Here is a 14,753-nt window from a genome sequence, read left to right as displayed (position 1 = left end):
TTTTAGTCCTGTGTCACAGTGACAGTAGCAGTGATGCTCTGTTCCACATGTTTGTCAGGGGAAGCCACACGGCAGACATGAGAGAGTGGAACTGACTGTGAGGGATCCATATATTTTGCTACAAACCTTGTAGAGCTATCAGCTGTACTGATACTCACATGACGACCACAACCCTTCTTCTAATTTACTCAACTTTTAAATTTGCTGTACGGAGTTAAGCCAAACAGTCATATATCAGGTCTAATGGTTTGTCCCCCCCACCCAAGTTCTTGTCTCAATAATCAGACTCCTCCCCTTTTACAGGAAGTCCTTCACTCCTTTTTAGCCTGACAAACGGCATTTCAACATATTGTATCACAAGAAAAAAAAATGTTTTCTGGCAATTTAATCCCACTCCCTATAGGATGTTTTTTTGTTGACAAAAATACTTCCTTAACCACTGCTTGGGCAGCACCGAACAGGGGGGATTATAGGGAATCTCTTTTAATTATAGTTGTTCTTTCTCCCAGAAGCCTGTTTCTATGACGGCGAAGGATTGGATGATCGGTTGGGCGGACAAAATGTCAAATGTTGGCAGGAGAATGTGTCCACCTCCTACTAGCTGTCAGTCTCCATGTGCTGCTGGACCAAAAATGTTCACCTTACCTCAACCAAGCAGTATTAGTCACGACCAACCAAACCTTTCACCATGAAGACAGAGAAGAAACCGTGGCTACAGATATTTAGTTTCCTTCCTCTGTTTCCATGCTAGGGGAGCAGTCTCTGCCAAATACTATGTGATATAAGACTTTTGCCCTCTGTGCAGCGGGGCCTTGACATGCTTTGGCCACGGCCCTTCCAATCTCACACGCTGTTCTCCACGCAGGTATGAAATACCTTTTCGCTTCTTTGGCAGAAAGCCTCTGCCACTAACAGCACCCCCTGCAAACTCTGGGTCAAATCCTTCACACGGCATTTAATGGTGTCTTCTATTCCTTCATGCCCAGCAGAGATATAAATAGCGGAGGTTAGTGGATGGTACCCTGTGGAACTGCACAATCTGCTCTCTGTGAAGACAGCAGGCTGCAGTAAAGATTGTCTCACGAGCTGGTTCAGCTTTATAGGCCTGTAAACACTGGTCATCGCAGCGCAACATTTGGACATTTAAGAGCCATCTGAGTAGCCTTTTATTTGTTAAAAGGTTGATGTCCTTCAAGGTAATGCTCGCCGGCTCTTTAGGTACCAGATTGTGCTCTTTCAAACCGACACATGGTGTGCGTCTGTAGTTTTGTTTCTCCAGATTGCCGAGCAGTTGATAAGGAGGAAGTATCTGGTTTTACCCTGTTTCCTTGGAACATGCTGGAGAATGTGTGATATATTTATTCCCAGTCAGTACAAATTTACCATTCATGTATATACGACCACAATTGCACATATGCATATTTATTAATGCAAAGAATCCTTATAGACAGTTCAAAGGGGTTCGTGAAAATATGGATACATTCTTATTTTCTTCGCAAAATGTCTGACGGTCCATTTTTTCATACAGTACAGAGCAGTGCCAATTAACCATTTCACACTCCAGACATCCTGGCAGTCAGATGCACAGCAATCAGTCATGCCTGATTAGTCCAGGCTGACTGTCACAGCCGCTTACTGTGACGGATTGGTCTGTCTTGAGGCAGCCCGACATTGACATGGAGACCACTCTCATGAGAACTGACCTTTGGGACCCAGCACGTGTGGGCGTCTGACAGTCCTGTCAGGCTTTTTGCCTTCTGGGGTCAAGTGCTGGGATTAAAATAAAAGGAAGGGCAAAGGAAATCAAGGCTGGGACAACATATAGGACGGAACGATATTCCTCATGTTTGCAAATGGCAATAAATAACTTATATAATAATTAATACAAAGAAATGAACAGGACATTAAAAAAAAAAAAAACCTTTATCATAAAATTGTTAAATTAACAAGAAAAAACAATAAACAACATTTAACTCTCTAAGCCAATAAATCAATTCTAATTTGCATTGCCTGGTATCTTACTAATCACTAAAGGTTCCCTGGTCATGAACTAAACATGCAGCTCGTTCCGGTGGTTCATTAGATCAACCTTCACCATGTCTTGATCGTGGCCAGCATGCCTTTGTTCCAGTGTGTGCTGCCAACACTTCCCACCATTAGCAACGGTTTGCGTCAGGCTGCTCTTTGATGTCGGCACCCCGGGGAGAACTCCAGGTGATGAAAAAGTGATACAAAAGCAGTCCCTGTTAATGAAATGAAATTCTGTTGTTCTGCATGGAGCGCTATCGGTTCACTTCCCAGAAACAGAAACCAAGAAAAAACCACCAGTCACCAGTGATGCCAGGGAGATGAGTTCCTTGGAGCGATAGAGAATTCCTACTCCATCATTACTAGCTAAAACAGCTTCTTTGATTGAGACCAATTTTCCTCTGATTGATACTCCAATCTGGAGTGATTGGTTGGTAGTCTTCAAATATGATCCTAGGATTAGGATTAATTATCAAACCAAAATAAAAAAAAAACACCGTCAAGTAGGGGTCAGCTATGTAGAACTAATACATGCCCTCAAGCATACCCATAATTTGCAAATGAAAAATAAAACAACTCAAACATAAGAGTAATAAGAGCAATAATAAAAGCTCCTCGTTTCATATTATTGGGCATTAGCTTCACGTGCACGCTAGACCTGAGGTGAATTATTGCACCAAGTTGCACCATTCTCCTTATCACCACTCACTCAATGCAGACAGCGCTTTGGGGCTTTTTTTCAACCTGGCATCTCTTTGAGCTATGAAGGCTGACTGCGATGACCGCTTAAGACTGCTTAGTTTTACCATCTACCATTCTTACACACCAGCGATGCCACAACAACTGCAAGACTGCTTAGTTTTACCACCTACCATCTTTACACACCAGCGATGCCACAACAACTGCAAGACTGCAGAAGAAAAGCCATGATGACTCTAATCATCTAATGGGTACCTGAATGAAAAGGTTGCATGCTATTTAGATTTTTTCTTTTTTTCTTTTTTTTAAATCTAAAATTTTTTTTTATTACGATATATGATGATGAGCAATTAGCACCCGATTCTAATACGTGCTCTCAAACTCAATTTGAATGCTGTTAACAGCCAGGTGCCTATTGACTATTTCAATTCCATCTTCATTACAACCTTAATAAGGTCACTAGTTCATGACAGGGCCATCCATCTAAGACAGCTGTCCACACTCACACTCATGCTGTGAATTTAGTGTGAAGTGTGTTTTTTAATTTTTAAATTTAGTTTTTTAATCCTGTTTGAAAAATATGCGACAAAAGATTCATATTTCAACATACGTTTCATTCTTTGGTCTTTAACTATAGTACAAAAAACGGTTGGGGTATAATCAAACAAAATAATAACTTTCAATGCTGTCATTACCACAATTCTGGGCAATATCTATGATTTATGGCAATCCTATCTTTGTTTAATCACACAGATTTGGTCTGTAATTGGCTTTTCGGAGCTACATGGATGAGGATTTTTAGACTTTAATATGGAAAAAGCGGAAACATCTCTTTTTCTCAGAATCAAGCTTAAAGCTTTCCTCTGTCTATCACTGGCTTCAAATGAAGTTGGTTTGGGCTAATGGGATTGTTTACTCAGCAGAAGGATAGGAAGGTTTGGCAGGGAGCAGCTTTGATGACATGGTTGTCAAGATTGCTTTGTGTTTATGTTGATTTACTCCTTTTTTATTTTCTGCATTGTTAATCTTTCCTCTTCAAACAATGAAAACACACCGGTGCTTCTTGTGAGCCCATGAAGAGTGTTCTTTTGAGGTTGCAGGTCCCTAAGGGTTCTGATGTGGAAGTCATCTATATGCATCTATCTATTCTTCTAGTCTCCCTGGCTCCCTGTCCAGTGTTAAGGACTTTAAGAGTCTAGGAAATAGTGAGATTAACTATTAAGGCTTTTGTAACTGAGAATGTTATTTATTTAGAATTAACTTTAATTTATTTTTACACTTAGACTTTGAATATATTTTATGCTTTCCCCCCAGTCTCTTTTTGTCATTTCTTTCCAAACAGTGGTCCTTAAATATGTTACAACTATCGGGTCTAATGTTTCTACTGTCATAACCAAATGTATAACTGATACTGTGTTTGTGGCACGCTGTTAAAGTACTTTGATGGATGCAGACATCCTGAACAGGGTTATTACAACATTGTGGATGTTTTCTGGAGGATTTATGCACACCAGGAAAGCCACAGTATTATGTTGATGGCATCCAGTACCATAAATTGTTCCTTCTGGGAATACAGGGTTTCATTTGTACCCATATATCATTTTGTTGTATCCGAAAAACATTTTGTAGACGGCAGCGCTACTTACGTCATTGATGTAAACACTGCAGAAAATAAACCCATATTTTTTTTGTTTGCTGACATTCAATTCCAGAGTTTCAGCTCTTTGCAGTCAAATAGTAACTTTGAAACAGGTTATTTTTTAAATGGAAAATTGTCAAGAACAGGACAATAGGACAAAAAAAGAAGCTTGTGAGTAAATCCAGTGTGTTTATATAAGTGGTCTGAATAGAAGGAGACCTGAGGACGGATAGACATATGTCTTCAAACCCCCCCCCCCCCCCCCCCCAATTGTCTCTTGCCACAAAACTTCCAAACAAATTGTGGTCACATCTGACAGGAGGTCAGCCGGCAGCATAAAAGACCTCAGAGCATCCACCTGATGAATTTTAATTATGTGATTTGACCCTTCCGTGCATGCATAGGAGCAGATGCTATAGAAATCTCCAAGGGACATCATCCATAAGCAGCTTTTCACAAGGCAGCAGCCCTCTGCTCCTGATAACTATGCCCCAGTGGTTCTGTGCTCTCCAAGAGACTGTCGGCAGCAGTGAAGGGCCCTTACCCGATATGAATCAGTGTCCTGGCTAACTGCCCGCTCAGGCTACTTGCAATGTAGGAGGCACTTCCCAGTTGCAATTTGCCAATTGCTGCTGAGGCATCAGTGACTTAACTGAGCAGAGGTATGAGCCACATTTTTCCGTCCTATCCTGCCAGGTATTATTATTCTAATGCAAATGAGCTAATTTACCCTCATCATGCCGACTGAGCGATTGCAGCACAAACATATCTCTTGCAGACTCTTTTATGTAACTGTACGCCAGGCCCTGATCCACTGGCAAAAGTCTCCTTCCCCTTTACAGTGCAGGACAATAGAGTGCATTATCATCCAAGTTCACTGCCAAATAACACATCAGTGCCTTGGAGGTCCGACAGAACTGCAAATGGCACTTTGTCAAAGTGGTGCCAAGTGTGGGAGCTGGACTGGAAATCTAGAGAGTGTTCCGGTATGAGAAGTGAGTGATTGCAGAAGGAAAGGAAGGGGAATGCTAATGAGCAATTAGTGGACTCTGATATTAATTGGTAGCGAGTGGCTAAAAGCGCCATTCCGTTTCATCACTACAAGCCTGTTTTCGCAATGTAAAACATTTATGGTGTTCCAGCCATGCAGATAGTGTATAGTGTGGTTTGATATAGTCATTGATGGAGTTAGTAGTTTCCTCTACTGAACTTTGTATGTTCTGCTTTAGCTAATGATAACTTTTACACCATTGCTAAGTCATAGGTACCATTTCCCAGTGGTAGGGTTCACTATTAGCTTAAACATAGTCAGAATTTATTCTTGTTAGTCTGCCCATTAACTGTCTCTGTATGTCACATTATGTCCACTTGATTGCGCTGCTTCCAGCATTGTATATTTCAGTGGCGATTTTAACCCATTACATTTCAGCTAGCTTGTGTTGTTCAGCTAGCTTGTGTTGAAGGAGAACTCCAGAATCTACAGAGCAGGCTCCTGTGCACTGTAAGTGAATGGACACAGTCAGTTGCAATAGCCAGTTAGATCTCGAGTCTGCAACGCCAAGGCTAGCTAGAAGGTCTTACCCTGAATTTGTCACATATTATCATGTCATCTGTGTTTTTTATGAAATGGCAACATTGTGCAGTTTATTGGACACACATAACATACTTTTGGTGCACTTAAAACTTTGTTTACTAATATCTTGACATTGCATTTTACGTGAGTTTTACAGTATCTGTGAACACCGTTTCCTTAAGTGCTCATTGATATTAAATGCTAAGGAAATTAAGCGTTGCACAACTAATTTAATTTGATTGTTTAAAACATGGACAGATGAACAGGTCTGTCATCCAGAGTCCATTCAACCTTCAAATCCCATGTTAAGTGTAGTTCGCACCTGTGGGACTGTCAACCCGAGTTCACCCCTCGTCTTCGTCGGTTCCTGGTCGATGCTGGTTCACACTTCACTCTTCGCGGCTGCTATTTTCTTGGGAATTCACAGCCAAGTCAGATTCCCATGGCCACGCTAAAAAAAATTGCTCGCCTGTCTGTCATTTCAAAGTCACATATGTCTCAAGGGAAACACATGAGCATTCTGAAATCACGGTCAGCATTTCTGCAAGCATTTTGGACAGAAGCATTTTCACATTACAAGTTGTTTTACGACTGTCCTGCAGAGGATTACTGGTTGGTGCACTGTATCATTCAGCTTTCCAATCTGTAGTCACTGAAGCCAGGCTTAGACGTAATCAGGTCCAAGCACATGGCCATAAAGCCTTTGTCCTTGGTACACCTGAGACTCCCTAAGCTTTATTACACACAGTTTGTCTCCTGCAGGGAAAAAAAAGTGAGGAAAACAAACACATATATGTCACGGAGGAACTGCCGATGTCTAAGTAACAGCTGCAGCCAAGCAGGATTGCCATTTTTTAAAGGGCCATGAGTTCAACACTGATGACCTGCCCATGTGTGAAGCAGATGGGAGTATGTTAACCCGACCCATTATCCCTTCTTCACTTTTAGCATCATAGCTTGTGTACATGTAAACATGCTGGCTTGACTGAAATTGAAGTTTAAAAATTGGACTGAGACCCCCAGATCATGCGATTGGAAATCGAATAAGTCCTGCGCGTATACAGACCAGTCGGCCTGACTGGACTGAAACTTGATGCTAAGAGTTTCCATAACGAGATCTGATCCAGAAGTTAACCAACTAAAATAGAAGCAGAAAAGGCAGAGGAAAAGATGTTGTGAAACTCATTTACAAACAGAAACTGTTTAATCTATGCATCGGTTGGATTCTGTGACAAAAAAAAAAAGAGTGAATACATTGTGCTTGGTCAGAAATTCCATATATACTTTGACAACAACTGACTGATTTGGTAATGGCTCGACTATCGTGTGTATGTAAACGGCTCCCCTGCATCTTTATTAATTCCTTGGCAATGAATGCTGTCGAGGCACTTGTTGAAAACCCAATCTGTCAAGTGAGATTAGTGATGCCTGCCTTTTAACCATTGTAAATCAGCTTTAATGCTATTGCCAGTCATCTCTGAGCTCTGATCTTAATGGTCCTGGCAAGTACCTTCGCTGCCATAAATTAACACCCGCTAATTGCCTGCTATTTCAAAAAGAACGATGGCTGAGTTCAGGTGCTTATGATTGCTCTTGGCCTGAGCCCTGAACTGCTCCGGACAAAATTTGGCACAAATTCTTTTGAGATGAAGCTAATACCCTCAGTGACCGATGCCTTGGCAGGGAAGCAGGTGCACCTCATGTCTCATTATAATGTCCCTGTAGTGTTGGGAGTTTTAATTTACTGCAGATTATATCAAATTCGCAAGTCTCTGTCAAGTTGCAGCTTGTTTGAATGATGGAGTTCTGACTCAATACCCAGCGAGAGGTGTTGGTTGGGGACTCTCTGGACTGCTTCCCACCTGTTCCCCAGGATGGTTGGGATGGATGGTTGGTCTCCTTGGGATGTCTTTGTGTGAGCCAATCACCAATGGGCTCTCTTCTCTCTCTCGCACTCTTGCCGTCTAGATTTCTTGGTTGGAGGCTGAAAACAACTGGCAGCCTCGGTATTCTGCTTGAAACACAAAACTTGTCTTTTTTTTCTCCATTGCTGCCAGTCAAGGTGTTTTCTAACTTGTCAATTCCCCAATGACATGCCTTGGTGATGTGTCCCAGCACATCAACTCCAAATGTGTGACTTGCTGTGACTTCACCTCTGGAATGTAGCTCATCCATCTTGCTTGGTGCCAAGGGGCTGTGTTTTTAAATTTTGCCCCTGCCCATCTTCTTGCATATGTTGATCTTTGGACTTTGCTCAAGTTTCATCAACACTGTTGTTTTGTCTCCCCTGAGCCCCCAGGCTATGGGAGCAACTTTGAAATATCGGGACATTAAATCTGAATCAGCACCTGCCACCGGCCCTAAAGTGCATCCACGTTCAGTGTTTTCTCAAGTGCATCAGGAAAACACAATTTCCCCCCCGGTGTCTGCCTCTGTGTCGTCCACTGTCACAGTCACTTCCACGCCTGCCAGCCTCTTTCCTTTCCTGTCTCTTGTTTTATGTCTACCGCTTTTCTCGCTTGTGGCTGTGGCAGCTTGCATCAAGTCTTTGCTTCTCGAAGTTAAACATTGTCCTCCGGTTCAAGGCCAAGATTTTTAACAGTAACGTTCCAACCTTGATAAATGCAGAGAAATTGTCTAAAATGAAGTTTTAAGTCGTTGCTATGTGTTCCTTCTTTGGGTGACCTACTTTCCTCTTAATATCCAGCGTTATGAGGATTGAGAGCTACATCCACTGTAACAAATTAAGTTTTTGTCCCAGCCAGTCACCCCCTCTCCTCGCTACCCTTCCCCATCTCCCCTCTCATCAGCTCCCCGGGTCTGTTTCAAAGTAATTATTACTCATTTGTCCACGCTAGGCTGCTACCAGTCTATTAATCCAAAGGTCTGGTGTGCAGCGGCTTATAAAGAGCCGTCCTCTTAACCCAACATCGTGCTCTTATAAGGGACTGTTGACTCTCCGCATCACACCTTATTCAACCCCACAAATTAGCCTCATTAAGGGTGTGACATGGTATCAATACTGCTTGACTCCCATTGTCTGCTTTGTCTCACTTGTCAGCCACCGCTCGTTTAATTGGCATGTGAATCACTACTTCTCTCCCTAATATATGATGCGTTTGCCCAGGTTTTTAGAAACCTAAGTGCTGTATTTCAGAATTTGATGTTCAGTTAGGAATGCAGTGTTATCAGAATCTCATTGTACGACAAGTCAACAATGCAATATTTAATGCATTTTTAAGCATTACATATGATCAGTAGAAATGTGAACAATGAATATCCATTTTTAAATACGATCTGAAAACCCACCTTTTTAAACTTGCATGAAACTCAGTTCATGTGTTTGTTTTTTTCCGCCAGTTTTTATTCCTTATTTCCTCGCTATGTTTTTCCTACCTTATTACCTAAAAATGCTTTCAAACAGCACATTTACGTAATCGCTCACATAAATTCTGTCTTCCTCGCCATTTGCAGCCCCCTTGGCTCTACCACTAGATCTATATGACTAAGCACAGGGCAAAGGCTGATGGGAACGGGTGGACCAATGGTAACTGAAGGTTCCTACTTTCCTCCACTTTGCTACATGGTAACTGAAATCAAACTACACTCTATAACCCAGAAGACTGGTCGTTTGAAATCATCATGCGTTGATGAGAGTGATGTACGCACTTACTGTACATCTGTTAGATTTGCCCTATGGAGAAACATCCAGGCTCCTTAACGCTACTGATTGGTAGCTTTATCTGTAACAAGCTGGAGTCTCTCTGGTGTCATTGGGTGTGCTTTTTTGCCATGCTTTTCCAAAAAGCTTTTTTTTCCCCTTCTTTTTTTAGACCAAAACGGTCCCCGCCCCTTGTTTCCTAAAACACCAGATGGATGTAAAGAGGCTGCCTCCATGGGAGCAGACACTTGGCAGAGAAAGGGGGGTAATGAGGATGGAAACATAGGGTTTGAAGAGTGGTGAGCAGTCAGTGTCCAGATGTTGAGATGTGTTTCTGGGCAGAGGGCCCACCCTGACCCCAGCCACTCATTACATTCTCACTAATTAATTCTATGAATTTGTAATCGGCAGAAGACTTTCAGTCATCTCCGTAAAAAAGGCATTTTTCTCCAGTTTGTTGCAAGAGTGATTGTGTAGAGTGTCATGATCAGTACCTTAACAGACTGAACCAGCAGTATATCTTAATGAGATTCTGAATGTGATGATTCGACATTGGACCAATCTGCTTTCTGCTGCTGATTTTCTGGCCAGTGCCTGACCCCAGCCACACCTGCAGCTTTTTTTCCTCTCTCCTTTTTTGACAGCCTTGCTGTACTCAAAGCTGAGGGCATAACCTGCAGCCTAACCCGGCTCTGACCTCACACCTCTATCGGCTGTTATCGGAAGGGCACTTCACGCCTCCCGTAAAGCTGACGCTCCAAAACATGTCTAGCAAAGCAGATGAATGAAACACAGACCCAAAATGGGAAAACACACTACCGTGTGTGACATCAACCAATACTATGTTGGTTAGGCATTTTTAGCCTTTACACACCCAGGAGGAATTGCTTGTGCAAATAATGCTGATGTTGGTATTTCTTCAAAATGACGTTTTCTTCCTGAGTCCCTCCCATTGGCTGTAGGTAAAGATGGTCATGGCTTCTGTTTTCAAAAATGAACTAAAGTCATACCTTTACAAAATGGTTCAATCTTTGTTTTGTTCGCCGAGATGGCCAGTAAATATTTTCATTAAAGAGGCACAAATGTCCATTTTTTTCTTATCCGATTAGATCTAATTTTAATTAAAATTGTCATAAAGATGTGGGTGTGGCTACAGCTTAGGCCCTGTTTTCACATGGTCACTTGTAACTGTTTTGGGGGATTGGATCACGAGAACGGATCTCGCAGCATCTGTCTGTTCGCACTTAGCCATTAACATGCTCAAGCGTGCCATTTGTGATCGCATTACACCCCCCCCCTGCCGAACCTATGCAAATGCAACATGCGTCATTTCCGTTTTTAACGACTGGGGGCAGTAAAGCGCAAAACCACGGCGAGTTTTACGTGGCAGCGAATAAGAATCAACTTCCTGTTTGCGGACTATATCAAGTCACTCGGTTTAATTCTTCTGCAGCTCGTATGGATCCGAACGAGGAGTAACGACTGGTGGGACAGAGTGGTGACGACTTTATTTTCGGATCAACAGTGGCTGGCAAATTTTCGGATGCAACGTCGCACATTTAATCTCATATGTGGGAAACTGCGACCGCTGCTCCGCTGACAAAATACGCTAATCCGGAATGAAATTTATTAGCATGCTAATAAACGAGTCTAATGATTTGTTTTCGCTTCTTGTTTGTAACTTTATAATGACGACGCCGGGAGGTGGGGCGCCGACCAAGTACGTACACGGGAGAGGTGAGTGGAGTAGGCGGTCGTTAATGTGGACTGAGCTTGCATTCTGTTCGCACGTCTGTGACGAATGCGTTTTTATGCGACGCGATGTCAAAACGGATTTGGACTGTTTGCACTTGGTCATTTCATGCGTTTTTCGTATTCCGATCGGCAAAAACGCATGAAATGACCAAGTGCAAACAGGGCCTAAGTAGCCAAATGCAGTCGGCTTACTACTTTGAACTTAAACAAGCCAGTATGATAATCTACTTGACACTCTTTTGCTCATAAAGTTTGTGAATTTGCTGGAAGGTAGAAAACCTGTCAAAAACAGCTACCCTTTAAAAAATCATCAAACATCCTGCTATATACATGCTATACTGCTATACTAGATATAGATGGATAAATAGATTACATATATATATATATATATATATATATATATATATATATATATATATATATATATATATATATATATATATATATATATATATATGTATGAAACATTAAGAAACAAATATGCTTGAAATACTCCAAACTCATAGGGGCTAAATTGACTGCTGAGTGTGCTTGTTCACTTACATGACGGTACAGACTCTGTACTCTCTCTGCAAGTGGGTTCTTTGAGATAAGAAGTGAGCCCAGGCTGCTGAACCCGGCCATCAGGCTGTAGATCTATCCATGTCCTCCAGCTGATCCCAGGTTAAACGCTGCACACGGGCTGATGAGGAAGATGAAAACACTTGCCTGCTCGCTGCAGAAAAATAGCCCACCCGCTGCCATCCCACTCCATTTTCTCCAGCTGCATCGGAGCACTCTGGGAGGAGTGATTGCGGAATTGGCCTGGCAGGTCCTTAGTGTGTATGCGCACATGTATGTTTCTCATTGTTGATGCATCCGCCAGTGGTTGATGCCCCGCCGTGTGAGGGAGTAAATCCTCTCAACCTTAACTGGGCTGACGTGCCTGCTCATCATTCTGTCTCATCAATGCTGTTTTTTCCCCCCCAGACCCCTCCTGTTGAAGCTCAGAGCATCAGCTAGCGTGGCAGCCTCGCTTTTCCTGCGGCCTTCAGATTGTTTCCCAGATGAGGCTCGGAAAACTGTCAAAAGCTACACGCGAAAAATTCAATTCAAATACGCCACTTTGTACGCCTACCTCGATTTGCCCCTCCGTTAAATGGGCTTCCTTAATCCGAGCTATTAATTTTTTTCTTTCTTAATCTCTCATTCTTTATTATTTGGTTGAGGGGGAACGGCTCCAGTATGAGTTGCTGCTGTGCTTAAGGGAATTTCAACACTTATTATCCATTAGCGACTAACACTTCATTGCTTCTTGAGCCAAAACTTGTTCAGCTTTACAAAAAACAAACAAACAAACAAAAAACTTGTCAAATAATCACCACCCTTCTGTGGGTGCGAATTATTGGACTGGAAAAACAGTGCAGCTGTGAGCCATCAATCTGCATCTCTCTCTCTCTCACGCACACACACACACACACACACACACGCACACACACACACACACCTGTCTACACCTGCTCTAAAAGCTGCCAGATTTAGGGATTGCCCGGTACTTCACCACTGGCCGCCGGCCATTTTTGTGGAAATGACAGGTTGTCCGGCCATTTCTGATTTGTTATCGGGTCTGAGACTGCAGATCCGCAAAATGTTATATGAAGAACACAGAGCTGATGTTGTGCCTTCAGGGTGACATCAAGAAACTGGCTTCCTTTCTCCCAGTGTAGCCGCTTTAATCTGCCCCTAGCTGGTTGGAGCTGCTCCTGTTTCAACAGTTCAGTGAAATGGAACCTGCTGCAGTTTAACAGCAATATTGTCCAGATCTTTTCCAGAATGTATTTTACAACTGATATTTTTTTTGTTCCTTTTTTTTTTAAGCTTTATTTGTCTCTCTCCCTTCAGGTCGACTGACTATGGGACCACCTACACCAAACTCAACCTGATGCCAGGGACAACTATCGTTGTGACCAGCTTCTACATCTGCCCGACCAACAAAAAGAAGGTATGAGAATGTTCCAATCACCAGGTCTCATATTAGCTTTCCCACGAGCTCACTGACTTGGGCTCTTTAGAGGAAATTAAAAGGCTTCGCTCTGGTGTGTTGTTGAAAGATTGCACTGGAGGTCTAAATGAATATTTATAGTAAATATCTGGCAAGCCGGGAAGGAAATACAAAATATCCAGTGGAATATTTGTAGTCTGAATAAACAATCTACTGAACACAAATAGCTAGTAAAAACCTAAAAAAAGACACTCGTTCATGGACTCAGTGCGTGTTTTAAATTACAAATTTAAAACATATATTTTATTTCATTCATTTTTTTTTTTCAAATTAAAAAATGCATTTTAATCTTATACTAATCTTTACTAACTTTTAACACAGGACAGTTCAGCCAAGACTACAATCGAATAGAAACATCTAGTCTGAGGAAACACTGCTGTGTTGCCGTCTAACTGACAAACAAATACAGCCTCAGCAAATCAGTATTATTGCTGCTGCTGCTGCTGCTGTTGGAAAATACATGTATGTCTGGTGGAATCAAGGTGTGATGATCAATGGTTAGCTAGTTAACTACAACAAGGAGACCATCATGCATGGCGTGGATCTTGCCTTCTTGTAATAGTATACATTAATACACTATTTTCACATGAGGAGTACTAGTCGAAACTGTACAATCCTGTTTTGCACTTACTAAGGGTGTTTTTATTTTTTGTTTTACTTTTAGTGTTGCTGCATGTTGTGCATGTAGCAAAGACAGCATGGATGATAATTCATCATACATACTGAAAACCAAACACACTCACTCGATAAGACAAATGCCTGATTTAAATGGCCATGTCAGATTCCTAGCAAATAGTACATTAGTTAACATGCTAATTGCACAAAGCCACTCCAACTATATCATCAATATGCCAGTCCTTAATGGGATGAAATCTTCAAGGTTCCACATTTTCTAAAGTGTGCCAATAATACACAGCATTTTTGCATAAACCACTCGGTGTGAATGCACTTTGCACATTTTAAATTAACTCAAAGTAAGCAATATGGCACACATCCCAGTAGAGTCCCACAAGGCGAGATGCAGCACTACATTCAAGCTTAACGTTTGCCTGCAATGAAAACCTGCTTACTGTACTTAATCACCCAAAATAAAGAGAACAGCAACACACCTTCCACCCAAAGGCAATGAGAATGAATGGAGTGAAAAATGGGGAATACAATTGACAGATATTCACTAAGACAAACACAAAACTCAAAAAAAAGACATCAAGAATAACTTGGAGATTTAAAATTCAAAGCTGAATGACATATAAGCAAGATCCATAATGAAACTGGCTTTCTTTTGACCTTTCTGACAGAGAAGCACTTCTAAGATGCTGCTGATCTCAAATTGCACTTTTACCATCTTCGCTTATGC

The 14,753-nt window shown here is 41.8% G+C and overlaps 1 protein-coding gene across 1 annotated transcript in view; it reads left to right on the top strand.

Annotated features, from left to right (window-relative positions):
• Positions 1-14,753, top strand: part of sorcs2 (sortilin-related VPS10 domain containing receptor 2) — a 219,128-nt gene that overhangs the window by 93,167 nt on the left and 111,208 nt on the right. Inside the window, exon 3 of the mRNA XM_076033918.1 lies at positions 13,237-13,336. Within this exon, the coding sequence (XP_075890033.1) occupies positions 13,237-13,336 (100 nt within the window). The remainder of the gene's footprint in view (positions 1-13,236; positions 13,337-14,753) is intronic.

Source organism: Nelusetta ayraudi, unplaced genomic scaffold, assembly GCF_046127955.1.
Source record: "Nelusetta ayraudi isolate G7.1 ecotype Tasmania unplaced genomic scaffold, CSIRO-AGI_Nayr_v1 ptg000042l, whole genome shotgun sequence".
NCBI lineage: Eukaryota > Metazoa > Chordata > Actinopteri > Tetraodontiformes > Monacanthidae > Nelusetta > Nelusetta ayraudi.
This window is presented reverse-complemented; position numbering and strand designations above follow the sequence as displayed.